Source organism: Zea mays, chromosome 9 (assembly GCF_902167145.1).
Source record: "Zea mays cultivar B73 chromosome 9, Zm-B73-REFERENCE-NAM-5.0, whole genome shotgun sequence".
Taxonomy (NCBI): domain Eukaryota; kingdom Viridiplantae; phylum Streptophyta; class Magnoliopsida; order Poales; family Poaceae; genus Zea; species Zea mays.
In genome coordinates, this window is record NC_050104.1 from 160,065,674 (window position 1) to 160,084,257 (window position 18,584).

General features: G+C 46.3%; 2 protein-coding genes across 2 annotated transcripts; one reads left to right on the forward strand and one right to left on the reverse strand.

Moving 5' to 3' along the window:
* Positions 1–314: 314 nt before the first annotated feature.
* Positions 315–5,721, forward strand: LOC100276556 (Det1 complexing ubiquitin ligase). The gene is made up of 4 exons (NM_001150317.1): positions 315–543; positions 1,132–1,189; positions 5,265–5,323; positions 5,405–5,721. Exons 1-4 carry the CDS (start codon positions 457–459, stop codon positions 5,522–5,524), a joined length of 324 nt encoding a protein of 107 aa, NP_001143789.1. The 5' UTR covers positions 315–456; the 3' UTR covers positions 5,525–5,721.
* Positions 5,722–6,370: 649 nt separating this feature from the next.
* LOC100501687 (putative protein kinase superfamily protein) lies at positions 6,371–10,262 on the reverse strand. The gene is made up of 7 exons (NM_001196363.1): positions 9,464–10,262; positions 8,755–8,859; positions 8,501–8,623; positions 7,293–7,463; positions 7,046–7,175; positions 6,738–6,947; positions 6,371–6,629 (listed from the first exon to the last, which is right to left on the reverse strand). Exons 1-7 carry the CDS (start codon positions 10,177–10,179, stop codon positions 6,504–6,506), a joined length of 1,581 nt encoding a protein of 526 aa, NP_001183292.1. The 5' UTR covers positions 10,180–10,262; the 3' UTR covers positions 6,371–6,503.
* Positions 10,263–18,584: the final 8,322 nt, after the last annotated feature.

The following is an 18,584-nucleotide window of genomic DNA, read 5'->3' on the forward strand; positions in this document are numbered from 1 at the left end:
TGTGGCGCCGAGTAAAAGGTCCAAATATAGAAATAAGTCATTCAGGATTCTAAACGTGATTTTTTTCCAGAAAAGAACCAAAATACAAAAAAAATCGATTGATTTCTAAAGACTAATTTTTAGTCCTTATATTTTAGTTCATAAATTATCAAATGTATAGACTAAAATAAGAATTCTCTCTATTTTAATATTTATGTTTAACATTTTAGATTAGGTACTAAAATAAAGACTAAAAATTAGTTCCTAAAAATCAAACATACCCTAATTCTCTCAATTTCTCTCAATTTGTAACCATCCTTTTCCCAGACCAAAACAGAAGAAAGGAAAGTGCTACTGGGCATTGGCTACTGGCCTACTGCCAACTACCCGTGGGGTCCCGTGGAAGAGAAGAGAGCATCGCCGGAGTTGGGGTCGGCGCGCCGACGAGGAACAAAAGAAGACGGCGGTGGGGCGGAGATGGGGAGTCCTCTGGGCGGGTGGCCGTCTTACAACCCGCACAACTTCAGCCAGCTCGTCCCGGCCGACCCATCCGCACAGCCCTCGGTCAGCAACTTGCCCTTCCTGGCGATCTGGCCTCTAATATCATGCTGTGCTGCTTGGCTCCGTACTTCCTGATGAGCTTACACAAGCTTGAGTATGTTTAATTGGCCGTGCTCATCTGCGCTTGGCTTATTTCTTTTCTCTGGTTTATGGCGTCGTTGAGGAAAATATCTTTAAAAAAAAATCCGTAGTATCGTTTTCGGGCAGGAGGCAGTAATCGGTGATTCGGTGCCCGTGTTGTTAGTTTTTGCTTGGAATTTTAGTATGAATGGCTAGAGAAATGGAGCCTCGCTGTTTGATTTTAGTTCAATTGCCAGAGACCTGTTCAATTTGAGGGGACTGTCGGCCCAATGTCCAAATATCTGGTCTGGTTTTCTCATGGTCATGTCATGTCTACCTGAGTATATTCAGCTGATGTAGTGCTGATGGACTAACGGTAGTTCAGTATTTCAGTTCATGGGATGCTAATGCTACCAGTTAATTTTTATAACGTCAGAAATTCGTGCTAGCAACTTGTATTATGAGTGGTATATTCATTTAACATGGTGCTAATGTTGGTTCTTTTTTCTTTCCCTGTGCATTTCTCATCAGAATGTCACACCAGCCACTTATGTTGCGACCCACAGGACTGATCCGCCACCCAATCAAGGTAACCCCTTTCCATGTCCTTAAGCGGAGCCAACGATATTCTGCTCCACCCATCAGCGAGTTTGCCCCATCTGATTTTCTAGGTATCATTTGCATAAAATCCATGCCGTGCAATTGCTTATTCGCATTAAGCTAAGAATCCCTTTTTTATTATTCTAGTGCTTTGCGTGTTACATTGCAAAATAGGTTTCCTGGGCTGTTTCATCTAAGGCAACGACTGCTATGCAAGCAGTCCTTCTTTGCAAGCGTGCAAGCAAATCATCTGATCCATTAGATTACGATTCAACCACAGATACAACCATGATTTGTTAGGATTTTTTTATAAAGATTATTGAGCTGGTGGTGGAAGGGTTTAAGTGTTAAATGTGACCTACGGTTGGATCACGATCTAATGGATCAGATGGTTTGCTTGCACGTTTGCACAGAAGGACTGCTTGCATAGCAGTCGATGCCTTCATCTAAACCGACGTTCTTCAGGTAGATGACTCTCTTTGCCTTCAACGGAGCATTATTAGCCATAAGCTTTTGTGCATGGGGTTGAAATGTAGAACGTGTCTGCAAGTCACAGATTGTGGTATCAGCCATAGTGACAGAAGCTCTGAATACCGTATCCTACATAAACTGTGCCTCTGCAACTCTTCTGTGTTTAGTGTTTAACTGAACCCAGTAGCTCTAAACTTCCTCGTTGTTGTCAGTAACCAGAACTCAAAAGCTAATAGATATGGTAGATAATTCAGCAGTTGCTGTCTTTAGACATGTACTCCAGACAATAAATGCATAACCTTCCTTGCTGGCAAATTTACCAGTTCCAAGAGCTAACAGTTCCAGGCTACCAGCTTTGACTATATGGTTCTTATAACCTTCTCTCTTTGTTGCAAAATCCTGTACTAATTCTAGCCTATGCCTTCAAAACCACAACTAGAAAACATGGTCTGCTGTATTCAGAAAATTTTAGATTCTGAAAGCTAGCTTTCTTATTTTACTGAAAGTCTTCCGAAACACTGAATATTTAATCACAGCCTAAAATTCGCTCCCATGGGGAGTCGAACCCAGGACCTGAGGAGCGTTACTCAGACCACCTAACCAACTCGGCTAGATCCCCTTTCGCTTTTCAATGCCTCTCTAACCTTAGATTCTTGTATCACACGCACAAAGTACCTATTGGTATCATCAAAAGAGTCACAACTAAAAGGTCGTGTCCTCATCCTCCCCGTAACCCCATTGACCAGTTTGTCAAAATACTCTTGTCATATATATCTGGTCTCATCTGCCTTCACTAAGATGTGCTCTATTTTATCCTTAATGCACTTAACTTTGTTGAAGTCTCTTGTCTTTCTCTCACGGACCCTAGCCATCCTATATATGTCTTACTCACAAGTTGGTAAAGGTTATCGTATGCCCTATTCTTTGCCACACTTACAAGTCGTTTTGCGGTCTTCCTTGCTAGCTTATACTTCTCTATGTTGTCCACACTCTTGACATGGTACAAACGTTTGTAGCATTATTTATTCTCCTTAATAGCCCTTTGGTTTTCCTCATTCCAACTTCAAGCGTCTTTAGCTTCACCTCCACTCTCTTTGGTTGCTCCACACACCTCTGAGGCCACCTTCCGAATACAGGTTACCATCTTCTCCAATATGTTGTTTCTGTCATCTTCTTGCTTTCAAGTGTCCTCTTTGATGGCTCTTTCCTTGGAGACTCCTGATGTCTCTTATTTCAGTTTTTACCACTTTGTTCTCACAATCTTGGTTTGTTTATCCATATGTGCACACACCTAAAAAATGGAAGACCGCAACCACAAACTTATGTTGGTAGACATCACACTCCTTTGGTATCACCTTGCAGTCTAAGCATGCTCGTTTATCCTCTCTTCTTGTGAGGATAAAGTCAATCTGACTAGTGTTCTGGGCTTTTGGCCACTATTTTAGGTCAATAAATGGGATTCTCTCTTCTTAAAGAAACTAGTGGTTATCTGTCGAGAATCTTTCAACAGTTAATTTGTGTGGTGGTGTTTGCGAGATCAAAGAACTAAAAGTAAAAGCACAAGAGACAATATTTAGACTGGTTCGGGCTCTCGTCGTGAGATAATACCTCACGTCCAGTATTATGGTGGCTATGCTTACGATCTGTTGTGCTCTGCCCTCTTGGGGCGCCTCGCCCCTCCTTTTATAGTTGGAGGGGTGCGGTTACAAGAAAACGTGTGGTCGTACTAGACAAGGACTCGGACCTAAAAGTCCTCGGTTACAAGGATCCCTATCATCGCTATAATGGCTTCCCTTATAAATCGGGTATTACCGTTACAATGAAGATATGACCCATATATCGTACAAACCCTACAATCTTCCTTATTTGCTCGACCACGTAGACTTTATCCCGACATGTGGATTAGGTTCTCCTGAAAGTCTGAGACCGAGTCCAAGTCCTAGACTGAGTCCGAGTTGGGCCCACAAGCCAACACCTTTAGGATCAACGTACCTATGGTACCCCTTGTATATATTGTTTACACTATCAATAGGTCAAAAGCTACTACAAAGTTTAAGATTTCCTCTCCCTCTTGGTTTGTACTAGTATACCTAAAACCTCCACCTACATGTTCATTGTGATCTCCTATGCAAAGCTCCTCACTAATATGTAGAGCTCTAAACATGCCATCGAAGTCTTCCTACCACTCTCATCGTCGTCTACTTGAGAAGTATACTCGCTAATTACATTTAAGACCAAATCATCCATGGTAAGCTTGACTAAGATAATTGTATTTCCTTCCCTTTTCACATCCATCACACCGTTCTAGATGCTCTTATCAATTAAAACTCCCTACTTCATTTCTATTTGCAGCTATCCATATGTACCAAAGCTTAAAACCGGTATTGTCCACCCCCTTCGTCTTCTGACCCTTCCATTTAGTCTTATGGACACACAAGATATTTACATGTCTCTTAGTCATTATCTCAACTAACTCCTTTATAGCTCATTACCTGTAAGCGACCCTATATTCCAGCTGCCTAAAAAGATTATAGTTTGTTCCATCCACTAGCTTTCTTCCCCTTTGCACCTACGATGATGTGAAGACCCTTACATATTTTTTTACTATATCTGGGCACTTATCATAATCTTCCTTTGCCATGGTTTGGGACCTGCTATATTGAGACAACATAGGCGGATTTTATATACTTAATCTCCAAAAGACTTTGAATCTTAGAACCTGAGAAAGAGGAAGAAAAGTTTGAGTTAATTGGTTCTTTATGGGTCAGGGATGTTGGTGTTCAAAATGAACCCAAGGACCAGATAATGCATCCATCAAAGAGTGGAGCATCTAAGGCTTCGTCATAATGATCACACTGACTAGAAATTTTGCTTGAGCACTCTGGTTGTCGATCTCCGTAACATATGTCGCTGTTTGTTGCGGTCGTTTCCCTGGTCCTGAACAATTTACCAGGTTAGGCGAAGCCACAGGAAGTCCTTATTGAATTTGTGCCTTTTGGCACAGTCGATTCCACATCCTGTCGGTGGAAATATTATTGTGTGTGCTGCTGCCTACCATGTGCCAGCTGCATAAAAGGCCCCGAAAGGAACAAACTCTGATTGTGCCTTTTATCTGCGGCTGATGACATGTTTTTGGAAGATGTTATTTGTGAACAATTGAGTATATCCAAAACATCTGAAGGGATACTTAGGGGCTGTTTGGTTCGTGGCTAAATGTGCCACACTTTGTCTAAGATTAGTCGTTCGAATTGAAGAACTAACCTTAGGCAGAAAAGTTAGTTAAAGTGTGGCAAGTTAGCTATCAAACCAAACAGACCTTTAATCCTGGACTACCGCCGGCACTTGAGCCACAGACTTCTGGCGAATTGCAGGGATATCCCAATTTGTAGCAGAAAAATGAACTGAACAGATCGTTGGGTCCTTCAACTATATCCCTGAAAATTCTCTCTCTTTTAAATTTTCTTGTACCTATCAGTTATCACGCCACTGCATTGTTTTGTTTATATAGGCCCGTAGTTCACAGTAGTTCATGCTCAATAACTGGTTCCTACCAATTACTGTGGGGGCACTAATCCGTTCCTGTGGAATTGCAGTGATAACAACGGAGTCGAGGAACATCCTGCTGAGGCACTTCTACCAGAAATCCGAGAAGGTGAGCTGGTACTGCTAGCAAGTACCATGAAACCAGATGACCGAAACGAATCTAAGCTTGAAATCCTGTCCTGAACTGTAGCTGAGGCCCAAGAGACCTGCCCCGGACAACCTCGCTCCGGAGAACAACAACAGCAACAACAAGCAGCCCAGGGGACCGGTCGGCGACGTCGGTGGGCAGTCGTCGAGCGCGAGAAGCTGAAGCCACAGCTGGTGGCCGTCCACTCCTCCCCCTGCCTGCTTGTTTCTCATCTCTGGGTTTCGTCATGCAGAGGCAGAGGCAGATGCAGCCCTGTGTTGTCCTCTTCGCTCCTCACGTCTGTACGTACGACCCAAAGAGCTACTAACCTAATCTGAAGTTAGGGTTACATACATGGATATCGGATAGATGGGTGTACATAAGCACCTGAGAGCAGTGTTGTGTTATCCTAAATGCTAAACGGTAAACAGTCGTTCAACATCCTCTGTGTTTAGCGTATAATCGGACTACTCAGTGTTGCGCTGCGCTGCAGCCTCTCTGTGGAATCGTAGCATTAACGCATGCTGCTATATGCTAGTACTGGCCGAGGCAGCCGCAACGTAGCAGACAACGAACAGAGACAAGCTGCGGCCCATCCATTTCCGAACAGGTCACCGGGGGTACTCACAGTCACAGGTCACTCGCTACTAATACTCCAAACGATAGGGAGCGTCGATTGCTCTCGGCTCATGCTGCCTTGGTCCAATGTGATTTTACCATCGAGCTGGCATGAAAGAACTCGCTGGTTGCCTCCAGCTACGTTGTTGTGTGCCCCCCTGCCTGTCGTTTTCTTTTCTGCAAAATCCTCCAGGCCCTTGTTTTTGGACCCATCCACATCCACATCCACATCCACGACCAATCTGGAATTATTTTTATATACAAGCAAGCTAGCCGTTGAAAACGAAGGCGACTTCTCTTCTCTGTCGTCCATGTAAACAAACTGTAGGTTTTCGGCCTGGGCATGTTAAGTCACACAGCACCATCCTACCACTACATTGTGTGTGTGTGTGTGTGTGATTCAAGTATCGTCACAGAATGATGGTTGCTCCACATATATAATACAATCGAAGACCATTGAGAATCGATGGAACGAGTTGGGAAAGAATGTATTTACTGACGGGAAAAAAATAACATGGTTAATATCGCTACTCTCTAATGACAATCATCTCATCTGTACCGACGCTGGTGCTCGCGCTTGCTGAGGCTCCCTTCCTCCACCTAGCTTGGAGCTGTACCTATCCGGACCCTGGGGACGACGACCATCTCTCCCGGCCCCGGGCCTCTTATCCTGTTCATACCAACGCAATGAACAAATGTGAGACTACAAACTCTTCGGGGGAGGACGATGAGATCGTGAGAGAAGAAAAGACGGTTCATGCATGGTCCAGACACATACGTCTCGGAACTGGAGATCGTCCATTTCGAGCATGTGGATCACATGCCCCATCTTAGGCCGCTTGTTCGCGTCAGGGTCCACGCAGCGGAGCGCCACCAGGAGCGCCCGCTTCAGCGTCTTGGGAGGAGGCCTCTCGGCCATCTTACTGTCCACTACCTCCTCCGCTTTCCTCTCGGCCACCATGTTCTTGAGCCACTCCACCAGCTGCACCTGCACACACACATGCATGCATGGTAGTAGAGTTACTGAGCCACTCGACCCGGACAGATCAGAGTGAAGCTATCTATCTATAGAACACGGCACGGCACCTCTCCAGCCGCCCTTGTGTAATCCACAGGACATCTGCCGGTGATGATCTCCATTATCAGCACGCCGAAGCTATACACATCGCTCCTCTCGTTCAGCATGCCGGTGCTGGCGTACTCAGGCGCCACGTAACTGCAACACCACCAGTAATAATAGTTCAGTAACGATCGACGACGATCTTAGCTTCGTTTAGCGATATGGATGGATGGATGCATCGATGGAAGGAAAGGAATGTCGTCACTGCCGCACCCGAAGGTTCCCATGACACGGGTCGTAACGTAGCTTCTCTCCGAGCACAACAGCTTTGCGAGCCCGAAATCCGATACTTTGGCGTTCCACTGCTGGTCAAGAAGGATGTTGCTAGCCTTGATGTCGCGGTGGACCACCTTCGGTTCCAGCCCCTCGTGGAGGTAGGCCAGCCTGGGGGGATGTACACAAGTTGGATGTCAGTTTTCGGATGTTTCACTATCGTTTGCATCAATCAAAAAGCTAGGCTGTGATCGTTTCTGCAAAAGCCAATATTATTGCTTCCACGCATACATGTTTTGCTACTGCACACGATGCTTGAGTTTTAATTTTTACTCATAAGCATTTACAAAAGAGTGTGCCTATATGGACGAACCACAACAGCCCTGATGCTCTGGATAAAATAAAACAAGCAAGCAACAGGAAGCCAAGAAAGAACCATTCAAGATAAGCACATGCATTGCTACAGTAATCACATATTTTCTCTCTCTGTTCAAATGGTTGACTATAGGAATTGTTTACATAATCAAAAGAGTAATGTGCATAATAGAAAAAACTCTTCTTCATTTTTTTTTTGCATATGTACCAGACAAAGGTTGCAAATTGCAATGCACTGTCTCTTTCTATAACTTCTTAAAAGGGAATATGTGCATGCCAAGTAATATGTCCTAACAAACATGACCCTGTTTGTTTCGGCTTCTGGCAGCTTCTGACCACCAAAAGCTGTTGCGGACTGCCAAATGCTCAGCTTTTCAGCCAACTTCTATAAAATTCGTTGGGGCAAAAACCATTCAAAATCAATATAAACACATAATCGGTTGACTCGTTGTAATAGTAGTAATCCATCACTTTCTAGATCCTTAGCCCTATGAACAACTTTATATTCCTCCACACGTAATCGTAATGATAATCAGATTCTCCCCACAGCCATATTTTCAGAAAAGCTAGTCAGAAAAAAGCTGAACCAAACAGGCCCCATGTATAGCGCGCCGCGAAGCACCATAGTTCTGTCGACAACGAACTGTCACCTTAGCTAGGCTCCATCACCCCAACCCCAAGACACGTGACCCGTAACTGAACATGACATAGCTAATCATGCCAGCTCAGCTAGCGCCTGACGACTTCTTCTAAAATCTAAACACAAGCATCGCCACGAAGGATAATGTTACAAGCTAAACTAAGGAATCAATCTGAGGAATAAAACAAATTACCCTTTAGCTGTGGCAAGCATAATGTTCATCCTGATGTCCCATGTCAGTGGGCTCACTTCGCCAACATCACCATGAAGCCACTGGTCAAGATTACCATTGTCCACATACTCATACACGAGCATCCTGTTCAAGCATAGACCATAGTAGTGATATACAGAAGCAAGCTTCCATCATTGAGAACCCTAAATTGAGAGAAGCAACTAGGTGTCCACCGAACGAAGAAGAGATTGCAATGTGCCTGCCAACACACATACCTGTAAGCACCCTCTACGCAGTAGCCGAGCAACCTGACGAGATTTTTGTGCCGAACACGACCGATTGCTTCCACCTCCACCTTGAACTCCTTCTCGGCCTGCCCCCTAGTGGAAGCAGAATTTAAGAGAATGTTATCACTAGAAAGCAGGATGAAGCAAGGTGAATAGTGAAGGACATGAAACGGCAACACAATCCTAGAAAACAGTGTACAGTATTCAAATCTGGAGTGTCACAGAAATCGAGAGCAATGGAACGGGTGCGGGCACACAGAAAGAGAGAGGCCATTATTACAGCAATTTGAAATTTCTAGAGCCCACCACAAACCAACCTTTCGTCAGCAAAGCATCTCAACTCTCAAGAGCAGCAAACTTGCGAGACACGATACTGCCAGTATAGTAACACGATTGGAGTCGTTTCACGTTCCAATCCACAAATCTGCAGATTTTTTTTTTACTCGCCCGACAGTACCATCCGTTCGAACCTCACTAAGCCATGCCATTCAAGGAACGGTTAGATTAGAACCAGCAAAGAGATTGTTAGTTTTTTCCCTTCCAAATCAAATCCAGCATCTGAAATGCAAAGGTGCAAGAAGTGACTGACGTTCCTAGATCCTAGTTCAGCCCCCCAATCACAACCTTCGGTGTCGAAAATTCAAAAATCAAAATCCAAGGCAGCATGAATCGGAAGACAACACCCGAAGCAGCGTACCTATTATTGAGCAGGTTCTTGACGGCGACCAAAGTGGAGTCGTGCAAGGTGCCCTTGTACACGATCCCGTACCCGCCCTCGCCGATCACATTCTCCTCGGCGAGCCCGCCGGTGGCCTCCTCCAGCTCGCGGAGCGTGAACCAGTGGCCCCACCCGAGGTGCGAGACCTCCGGCAGCCCCGCGCCGCTGCCGGTGCTCCTAGGCGTGGCGCCGTCCCGCTCGCTCCCGCCGCTAGTCGTGGCCGACACGCCGCTGCCGGGCGTCTTCCGCGCCGGTGGCCTGTGCTGCGGAGGCGGCGGCGGCGGAGGAGTCTGCGGCTGCGGCTGCGGCTGCGGCACGGCCTTGGCGAGCTGCACCGCGGGCTCCTGCTGGCGGCGGACGATCTCCTGGATGTCCTTGGTGGGCGTGGGCGTGGGCGTGGCCTGCTGCTGCAGGTGCTTCTTGAGCAGCTTGGTGTCGGCGGGGTAGTAGGGGTTGGCGGCGAGGCGGCGGCGGCGGCGGCGGCGGGAGAGGCAGACGAAGATGAGGAGGAGCACGAGCACGATGGCGGCGCCGACGGCGATGCCGATGAGCACCCAGAGGCGGAGGCCGAAGACGGGCGTCGGCTGCGACAGCCACCCGTTGAGGTACCCGGCGCTCCAGTCCGGCGCCGGCGCGCCCTGCCTGTGGCGATGCCCCGGCGGCGCGTCTGCCTGCAGCCGCCTCCGCGCCCCCATCGCCGCCCGCCGCACCTGGTGGAACAGAGATGGGGGGAGAGACCCTTCCGCTTTGGATTCTTCTTGCCTGCTGCTGCTGCTGCTGCTGCTGTGCTTGTGCTGCTTACATATGCGATGCGACTGAAGAAGCAAGAGAACTGCGTGCGTGTCGAGGGAGACTTTGATGGGTGCGCGTAGCATTTTTCTGTGGGAAGGGGTGTGTGGGGTCGCGCGTTGCGGTGGCCGTTATCTCCGGGCCTCTTTTCTCGGCGCCGTTCCTCTGCCAATGGGGCCTGTTACCGGGCTGGCCCACCGACAGTGAGGCGTGAGCGCGGAGAGCGGATATGGCTTTGCCGTTGCGGAGCCTGGTCCACTCCAACTCCAACCTTGAGTGCGTGCGGCACTGAAATAAATTTGATAGTATCTTTATCTTCTTTTTCAGAAAACAAATCGTATGAAGAGTTTCAGGTTGCCAGCTTTATCGCTTTGGTGCTTTAGCAAAATGCCATGGCACACCAGTGACCACTGGTTGCTATCACGTCTTGGTGAAACGGTGGCTCTTCATAATAAATCTAACCGAGCTACGGTTCAGTTAGATGGATCGGCTGCATGAATTCATCGTCCGTCTGCCAACCTCGATCACAAGCGTCAGTCAGTCACAGCTATGCATGCAGACGCCAAGATTTGCATGGGATGTGTGACAGACAGCTCGGCGGCACGGGGACGGACGGGCTCACATGGAGATGGAGACGGAGAGGACGCGGCCACGGTCACAGTCACCGCGCGTCCGAATGCCAGGCCCAGGCGCGCTGCCACGCCATGGAGTCGAGTTGGGTGTGTGCTTGGGCTAGGAGAGAGACGACGACCTCGGTCTCCATCGCCGGTTCCCTGCCAATTGGCGTCTAGGCGCCGGCCCTCCAGGAACGAATTGGTGCGCGTTCCCCTCGCCAGCAGCGAAACGCCAATGAGGCCGACGAATCGCGTGAGGCAAGCACACGGCTGGGCTGGCTGGCTGGCAGCAATTACTACTACTACTACTAATCCCGTCGGGCGTCGGCAAGCGCTAATCAATCCCCGCCACCATTCCCATCGCTACTGGAAGTTTAGGCTGCGGCAAAAAAAAAAAAAAAATCACCAACGTACTACAAAAGCAGGGTGCTGTGGGTGCCATGGCATCAGGGGGGGCAGGGCGCTTTGTGACATCAACCCATCTCTCATCATTCTGCTTCGTTAATTTGTCAAGTAAAACAACGGGGATATGTACTCCTGATCCTGATCCCGATCCCTTGAGTGCTGAGTGATTTTTTTTTTTATGCTGAGTGATTTTTTTTACGGCGGTGACGAAGAGAGCAGTTTCTCTAAAATCTCACCATACTGAAGAACCCGCACATGTTCGACAAATCGGGTTTTTTTACCGATCACGCTACTCATCGCCAAGTTGATTTGTGCTCCAACATCTACAGAATTCAAAAACACCACAAACTCATATTCGATCAGGCTATACCGTTAGAGCAAATTCCCGCTAAGAGAATTGTTGCTTTATTAAGAATTAATTTAATCTTAAAAAAATACACAATTATCTGGCACCAGGAACCAAACTAGAACATAGAGCAAACAATCTACAAAGGGATTGGATTCTGATATGTTGCGGAGAGGCTTCTTTCATTGGGTCTAAGGCCTTCTGGACTGGACTGGACCTGACCTGATAACATCGATCAATATTTGTGATCAGACGGGCCGAAGCTTGTAAAATGCGTAGTCACCTATTTTCTCTCCATCCTAGTATATGGGAGATTGTAAATAGTGGAATGCACTTTAATAGTTCAGATAGTCCTATATTCATTAATGAGCAAATCCATAAGAATGCACAAGCTACTACTGTTCTTCTAGCTTCATTGTGCAGGGATGAATATAACAAAGTGAGTGGCTTGGATAACGCCAAGCAAATCTGGGATACCCTCAAGATCTCTCATGAGGGAAATGACGCTACCTTGCTCACCAAAATGGAGTTGGTGGAGGGCGAGCTTGGACGGTTCGCGATGATAAGGGGCGAGGAGCCAACTCAAACATACAACCGGCTCAAGACCCTTATCAACAAAATAAGGAGCTACGGAAGCACGCGATGGACGGACCACGACGTCGTCCGACTAATGCTAAGGTCCTTTACCGTTCTTGATCCTCATTTGGTGAATAATATTCATGAGAATCCCAGGTACACCAAAATGTCGCCCGAAGAAGTCTTAGGAAAATTCGTCAGCGGGCGAATGATGATCAAGGAGGCAAGATACGTGGACGACGCCTTGAATGGACCGATCAACGAACCACAACCTTTTGCTCTCAAAGCATCAAGAAGTAAGGAGGCGCTACCTAGCAAGGTGGCACAAATTGAGGCGGTCGGACTTAATGATGAAGAGATGGCTCTCATCATCAAACGCTTCAAGACGGTGCAAAAGGGTCACAAGGGGCAGCCAAGCAAGACCAAGACGAAGGGAAAGCGCTCATGCTTCAAGTGCGGTAAGATTGGTCATTTTATCGCTAACTGCCCCGATAATGATAGTGATCAGGAAAAGGGAAACAAGAGGGAAAAGAAGAAGCATTACAAGAAGGCAAAGGGCGAGGCGCATCTAGGCAAGGAGTGGGACTCGGATTGCTCCTCTTCCGACTCCGACAATGAAGGACTCGCCGCCACCGCCTTCAACAAATCAACCCTCTTCCCCAACGAGCGTCACACATGCCTTATGGCAAAGGAGAAGAAGGTATGTACTCGCAACTCTACCTATGCTTCTTCAAGTGAGGACGAATCTAGTGATGAGGATGAAGTAGATTATTCATGTTTGTTCAAGGGCTTAGATAGATCTAAGATAGACAAAATTAATGAATTAATTGATGCCTTGAATGAAAAGAATATACTTTTAGAAAAGCAAGAGGATTTGTTGTATGAAGAACATGATAAGTTTGTAGAGGCTCAAAAATCCCTTGCATTAGAAATTAAGAGGAATGAAATGCTTGCTTGTGAAGTGTCAACATGCCATGATTCTATTTCTAACTTAAAGAGCATAAACGATGATTTAAATGCTAAACTAGTAGAAGCAAATAAATCCAACTCTTGTGTTAAATATGTTGAAATTTGCACTAGGTGTAAGGATATTGATATTAATGCTTGTAGCGAACACTTAATTTCTATTTCAAAATTGAATGATGAATTAGCTAGTCTTAATGCTCAACTTAAGACTAGCAAGAGTAATTTTGATAAACTAAAATTTGCTAGGGATGCCTACACGGTTGGTAGACACCCCTCAATTAAGGATGGGCTTGGCTTCAAGAGGGAAGCCAAGAACTTAACAAGCCATAAGGCTCCCATTCCCACTAAGGAGAAAGGGAAGGCCCCTATGGCTACTAGTGCTAAAAAGAACCATGCCTTTTTATATCATGATAGGAGACAAACTAGAAATGCTTATAAGAGTTATAATGAGTACGATGATTTTTCTCATGCTATGTTTGCTTCTAGCTCTTCATATGTGCATGATAGAAATGTTGGTAGAAGGGATGTTGTTCATAATATGCCTAGGAGAAATGTTGTTAATATTCCTAGGAAAGTTAATGAGCCTTCTACAATATATCATGTTTTGAATGCTTCCTTTGCAATTTGTAGAAAGGATAGAAAGGTAATTGCTAGGAAGTTAGGGGCAAGATGCAAGGGAGACAAAACTTGCATTTGGGTCCCTAAGAATATTTGTGCTAACCTTGTAGGACCCAACATGAGTTGGGTACCTAAGTCCCAAGCCTAAATTTTCCTTGCAGGTTTATGCATCCGGGGGTTCAAGCTGGATTATTGATAGCGGATGCACAAACCATATGACGGGGGAGAAGAAGATGTTCACCTCCTACGTCAAGAATAAGGATTCCCAAGATTCAATTATATTCGGTGATGGGAATCAAGGCAAGGTAAAAGGGTTAGGTAAAATTGCGATTTCTAATGAGCATTCTATCTCTAATGTATTTTTAGTAAAGAGTCTTGGATATAATTTGCTATCTGTTAGTCAATTATGTCATATGGGGTATAACTGTCTATTTACAAATGTAGATGTGTCTGTCTTTAGAAGAAGTGATGGTTCACTAGCTTTTAAGGGTGTATTAGACGGCAAACTTTATTTAGTTGATTTTGCAAAAGAAGAGGCCGGTCTAGATGCATGCTTAATAGCTAAGACTAGCATGGGCTGGCTGTGGCATCGCCGCTTAGCACATGTGGGGATGAAGAACCTTCACAAGCTTCTAAAGGGAGAACACGTGATAGGTTTGACTAACGTGCATTTCGAAAAAGATAGACCTTGTGCAGCTTGTCAAGCAGGTAAACAAGTGGGAGGAGCGCATCACAGCAAGAACGTGATGACCACTTCAAGACCCCTGGAGCTGCTGCATATGGACCTCTTCGGACCTGTCGCCTATCTGAGCATAGGAGGGAGTAAGTATGGTTTAGTTATTGTTGATGATTTTTCCCGCTTCACTTGGGTGTTCTTTTTGTAGGATAAGTCTGAAACCCAAGGGACCCTCAAGCGCTTCCTCAGGAGAGCTCAAAATGAGTTTGAGCTCAAGGTGAAGAAGATAAGGAGCGACAACGGGTCCGAATTCAAGAACCTTCAAGTAGAGGAATTCCTTGAGGAGGAAGGGATCAAGCACGAGTTCTCCGCTCCCTACACACCACAGCAAAATGGTGTGGTAGAGAGGAAGAACAGGACGCTAATCGATATGGCGAGGACAATGCTTGGAGAATTCAAGACCCCCGAGTGTTTCTGGTCGGAAGCCGTGAACACGGCTTGCCACGCCATCAACAGGGTCTACCTTCATCGCCTCCTCAAGAAGACTTCGTATGAGCTTCTAACCGGTAACAAACCCAATGTATCTTACTTTCGTGTATTTGGGAGCAAGTGCTACATTCTAGTGAAGAAAGGTAGAAATTCTAAGTTTGCTCCCAAAGCTGTAGAAGGGTTTTTGTTAGGTTATGACTCAAATACAAAGGCGTATAGAGTCTTCAACAAATCATCGGGTTTGGTTGAAGTCTCTAGCGACGTTGTATTTGATGAAACTAATGGCTCTCCAAGAGAGCAAGTTGTTGATTGTGATGATGTAGATGAAGAAGATGTTCCGACGGCCGCTATACGGACCATGGCGATTGGAGAAGTACGGCCACAAGAACAAGATGAACGAGATCAACCTTCTTCCTCAACTATGGTGCATTCCCCAACCAAAGATGACGAACAGGTACCTCAAGTGGAGGCGCTTGATCAAGGGGGAGCACAAGATGATCAAGTGATGGAGGAAGAAGCACAACCGGCACCTCCAACCCAAGTTCGAGCGATGATTCAAAGGGATCATCCCGTCGATCAAATTCTGGGTGACATTAGCAAGGGAGTAACTACTCGATCTCGATTAGTTAATTTTTGTGAGCATTACTCCTTTGTCTCTTCTATTGAGCCTTTCAGGGTAGAGGAGGCCTTGCTAGATCCGGATTGGGTATTGGCCATGCAGGAGGAGCTCAACAACTTCAAGCGCAATGAAGTTTGGACACTGGTGCCTCGTTCGAAGCAAAATGTTGTGGGAACCAAGTGGGTGTTCCGCAACAAACAGGACGAGCACGGGGTGGTGACGAGGAACAAGGCTCGACTTGTGGCAAAAGGTTATGCCCAAGTCGCAGGTTTGGACTTTGAGGAGACTTTCGCTCCTGTAGCTAGGCTAGAGTCCATTCGTATCCTGCTAGCATATGCCGCTCACCATTCTTTCAGGTTGTACCAAATGGATGTGAAGAGCGCTTTCCTCAACGGGCCAATCAAGGAGGAAGTGTACGTAGAGCAACCCCCTGGCTTCGAGGATGAACGGTACCCCGACCACGTGTGTAAGCTCTCTAAGGCGCTCTATGGACTTAAGCAAGCCCCAAGAGCATGGTATGAATGCCTCAGAGACTTTTTAATTGCTAATGCTTTCAAGGTTGGGAAAGCCGATCCAACTCTTTTTACAAAGACATGTGATGGTGATTTGTTTGTGTGCCAAATTTATGTCGATGACATAATATTTGGTTCTACTAACCAAAAGTCTTGTGAAGAGTTTAGCAGGGTGATGACGCAGAAATTCGAGATGTCGATGATGGGCGAGTTGAACTACTTCCTTGGGTTCCAAGTGAAACAACTCAAGGACGGCACCTTCATCTCCCAAACGAAGTACACGCAAGATCTGCTAAAGCGGTTTGGGATGAAGGACGCCAAGCCCGCCAAAACTCCGATGGGGACCGACGGACACACCGACCTCAACAAAGGAGGTAAGTCTGTTGATCAAAAAGCATACCAGTCAATGATAGGTTCTTTGCTTTACTTATGTGCTAGTAGACCGGATATTATGCTTAGCGTATGCATGTGTGCTAGATTTCAATCCGATCCTAAGGAGTGTCACTTAGTGGCGGTGAAGCGAATTCTTAGATATTTGGTTGCTACGCCTTGCTTCGGGCTCTGGTATCCAAAGGGGTCTACCTTTGACTTAGTTGGATACTCAGATTCCGACTATGCTGGATGTAAGGTCGATAGGAAGAGTACATCGGGGACGTGCCAATTCTTAGGAAGGTCCCTGGTGTCATGGAACTCTAAGAAACAAACATCTGTTGCCCTATCCACCGCTGAGGCCGAGTACGTTGCCGCAGGTCAGTGTTGCGCGCAACTACTTTGGATGAGGCAAACCCTCCGGGACTTTGGCTACAATCTGAACAAAGTCCCACTCCTATGTGACAATGAGAGTGCTATCCGCATGGTGGAGAATCCTGTTGAGCACAGCCGCACAAAGCACATAGACATCCGGCATCACTTTTTGAGAGACCACCAGCAAAAGGGAGATATCGAAGTATTTCATGTTAGCACCGAGAACCAGCTAGCCGATATCTTCACTAAGCCTCTAGATGAGAAGACCTTTTGCAGGTTGCGTAGTGAGCTAAATGTCATAGATTCGCGGAACCTGGATTGAATTGTAGCATACATGTACTTATGCTTTTGATCATGTTCCTTTTTGCATTTTGTTGCTTGTTATGGTGCTCAAGTTGTACCAACACTCCCTGGACCTCACAAGTCCGTTGCAAAATGATGCACATGTTTAGGGGGAGATGTGTTACAACTTGACCCTTTGAGACTAACCATGTGCTTGAGTTTGATAATTTAGTCTCGAAGGAGGATTGAAAGGGAAAAGGTGGACTTGGACCATGAAAGACTTCCACTGCACTCCGATGAGAGGGTAACTAATTCCAAGTTCATCTCATGAAATCTTATTGCCATTTGCTCTTAATTGAAGACTTTGGTGAGGCAATGGGGTTAAAAGGCCAAGATTGATCCCGTTTTGGTGCTTCATGCCAAAGGGGGAGAAAATAAAGGCCAAAGTGATAAATGGATCAGCTACCACTTGAGAGATTTTGAAAATAGTAGAATAGAGTTTTTTGTGAGTTTTTGTTTTGTCAAAAGCTTTTATTGTCTCTTATTGTCTCTATTGTCAAAAGTGGGCTTCTTGTGGGGAGAAGTGTTGATTATGGGAAATAGGGGGAGTTTTTGAAATCCTTGATCAATCTCTTTTGGAATGACTCTCTTTATGCCTCAACATGTGTGTTTGACATAGAAATAGAGATTTGAGTTTGATTTGCAAAAACAAACCAAGTGGTGGCAAAGGATGATCCATATATGCCAAAATTGACTCAAAACCAATTTGAGTTTTTATTTGAAGTGATTTTGCACTTGTTCTATCTACTTTATGTTGTGTTGGCATAAATCACCAAAAAGGGGGAGATTGAAAGGGAAATGTGCCCTTGGGCCATTTCTAAGTATTTTGGTGATTGAGTGTCAACACAAGTGCTTAGATGTGAATCAATACCCATGGATGAACAAAGTGCAAATCTAGAGCAAAGGTATGTTTCTAAGTCTTAGTACATTGGTTTTGTGTACTAATATACTTGTCTAAGTATTAGAAACAGGAAGAAGAAGAAGAGAAGAAAGTTGGCTGTGTACAGCCAACAGGCTGTTTCGGTCTGGGGCACCGGACTGTCCGGTGGTGCACCGGACAGTGTCCGGTGGTGCACCGGACAGTGTCCGGTGCGCCAGGCTATCTCGGCCGAAGAGGCCGCTCTCGGGAATTTGCTGACGGCGTACGGCTAAAATTCACCGGACTGTCCGGTGTGCACCGGACTGTCCGGTGAGCCAACGGTCGGCCAGGACCAACGGTCGGCCGCGCGATCAGCGCAAGTCACGTGGCCGAGCCAACGGTCGGAAGGGGGCACCGGACTGTCCGGTGTGCACCGGACATGTCCGGTGCGCCAACGGCTCCCGCATCTGCAACGGTCGGCTTCGTCATTTAAGGAAAGGAATCGGGCACCGGACACTGTCCGGTGTGCACCGGACTGTCCGGTG

What these genes read in the sequence shown, in the direction of transcription:
- LOC100501687 (NM_001196363.1), bottom strand. Translation starts at nt 10,179, where the DNA reads ATGGGGGCGCGGAGGCGGCTGCAGGCAGACGCGCCGCCGGGGCATCGC. An exon ending in CGTGTCATGGGAACCTTCGG is followed by an intron (nt 7,176 to 7,292) that starts GTGCGGCAGTGA and finishes GTGGTGTTGCAG; the next exon opens with TTACGTGGCGCCTGAGTACG. An exon ending in ACACAAGGGCGGCTGGAGAG is followed by an intron (nt 6,948 to 7,045) that starts GTGCCGTGCCGT and finishes GTGTGTGTGCAG; the next exon opens with GTGCAGCTGGTGGAGTGGCT.
- LOC100276556 (NM_001150317.1), top strand. Translation starts at nt 457, where the DNA reads ATGGGGAGTCCTCTGGGCGGGTGGCCGTCTTACAACCCGCACAACTTC. An exon ending in TGATCCGCCACCCAATCAAG is followed by an intron (nt 1,190 to 5,264) that starts GTAACCCCTTTC and finishes GTGGAATTGCAG; the next exon opens with TGATAACAACGGAGTCGAGG. An exon ending in TCTACCAGAAATCCGAGAAG is followed by an intron (nt 5,324 to 5,404) that starts GTGAGCTGGTAC and finishes CCTGAACTGTAG; the next exon opens with CTGAGGCCCAAGAGACCTGC.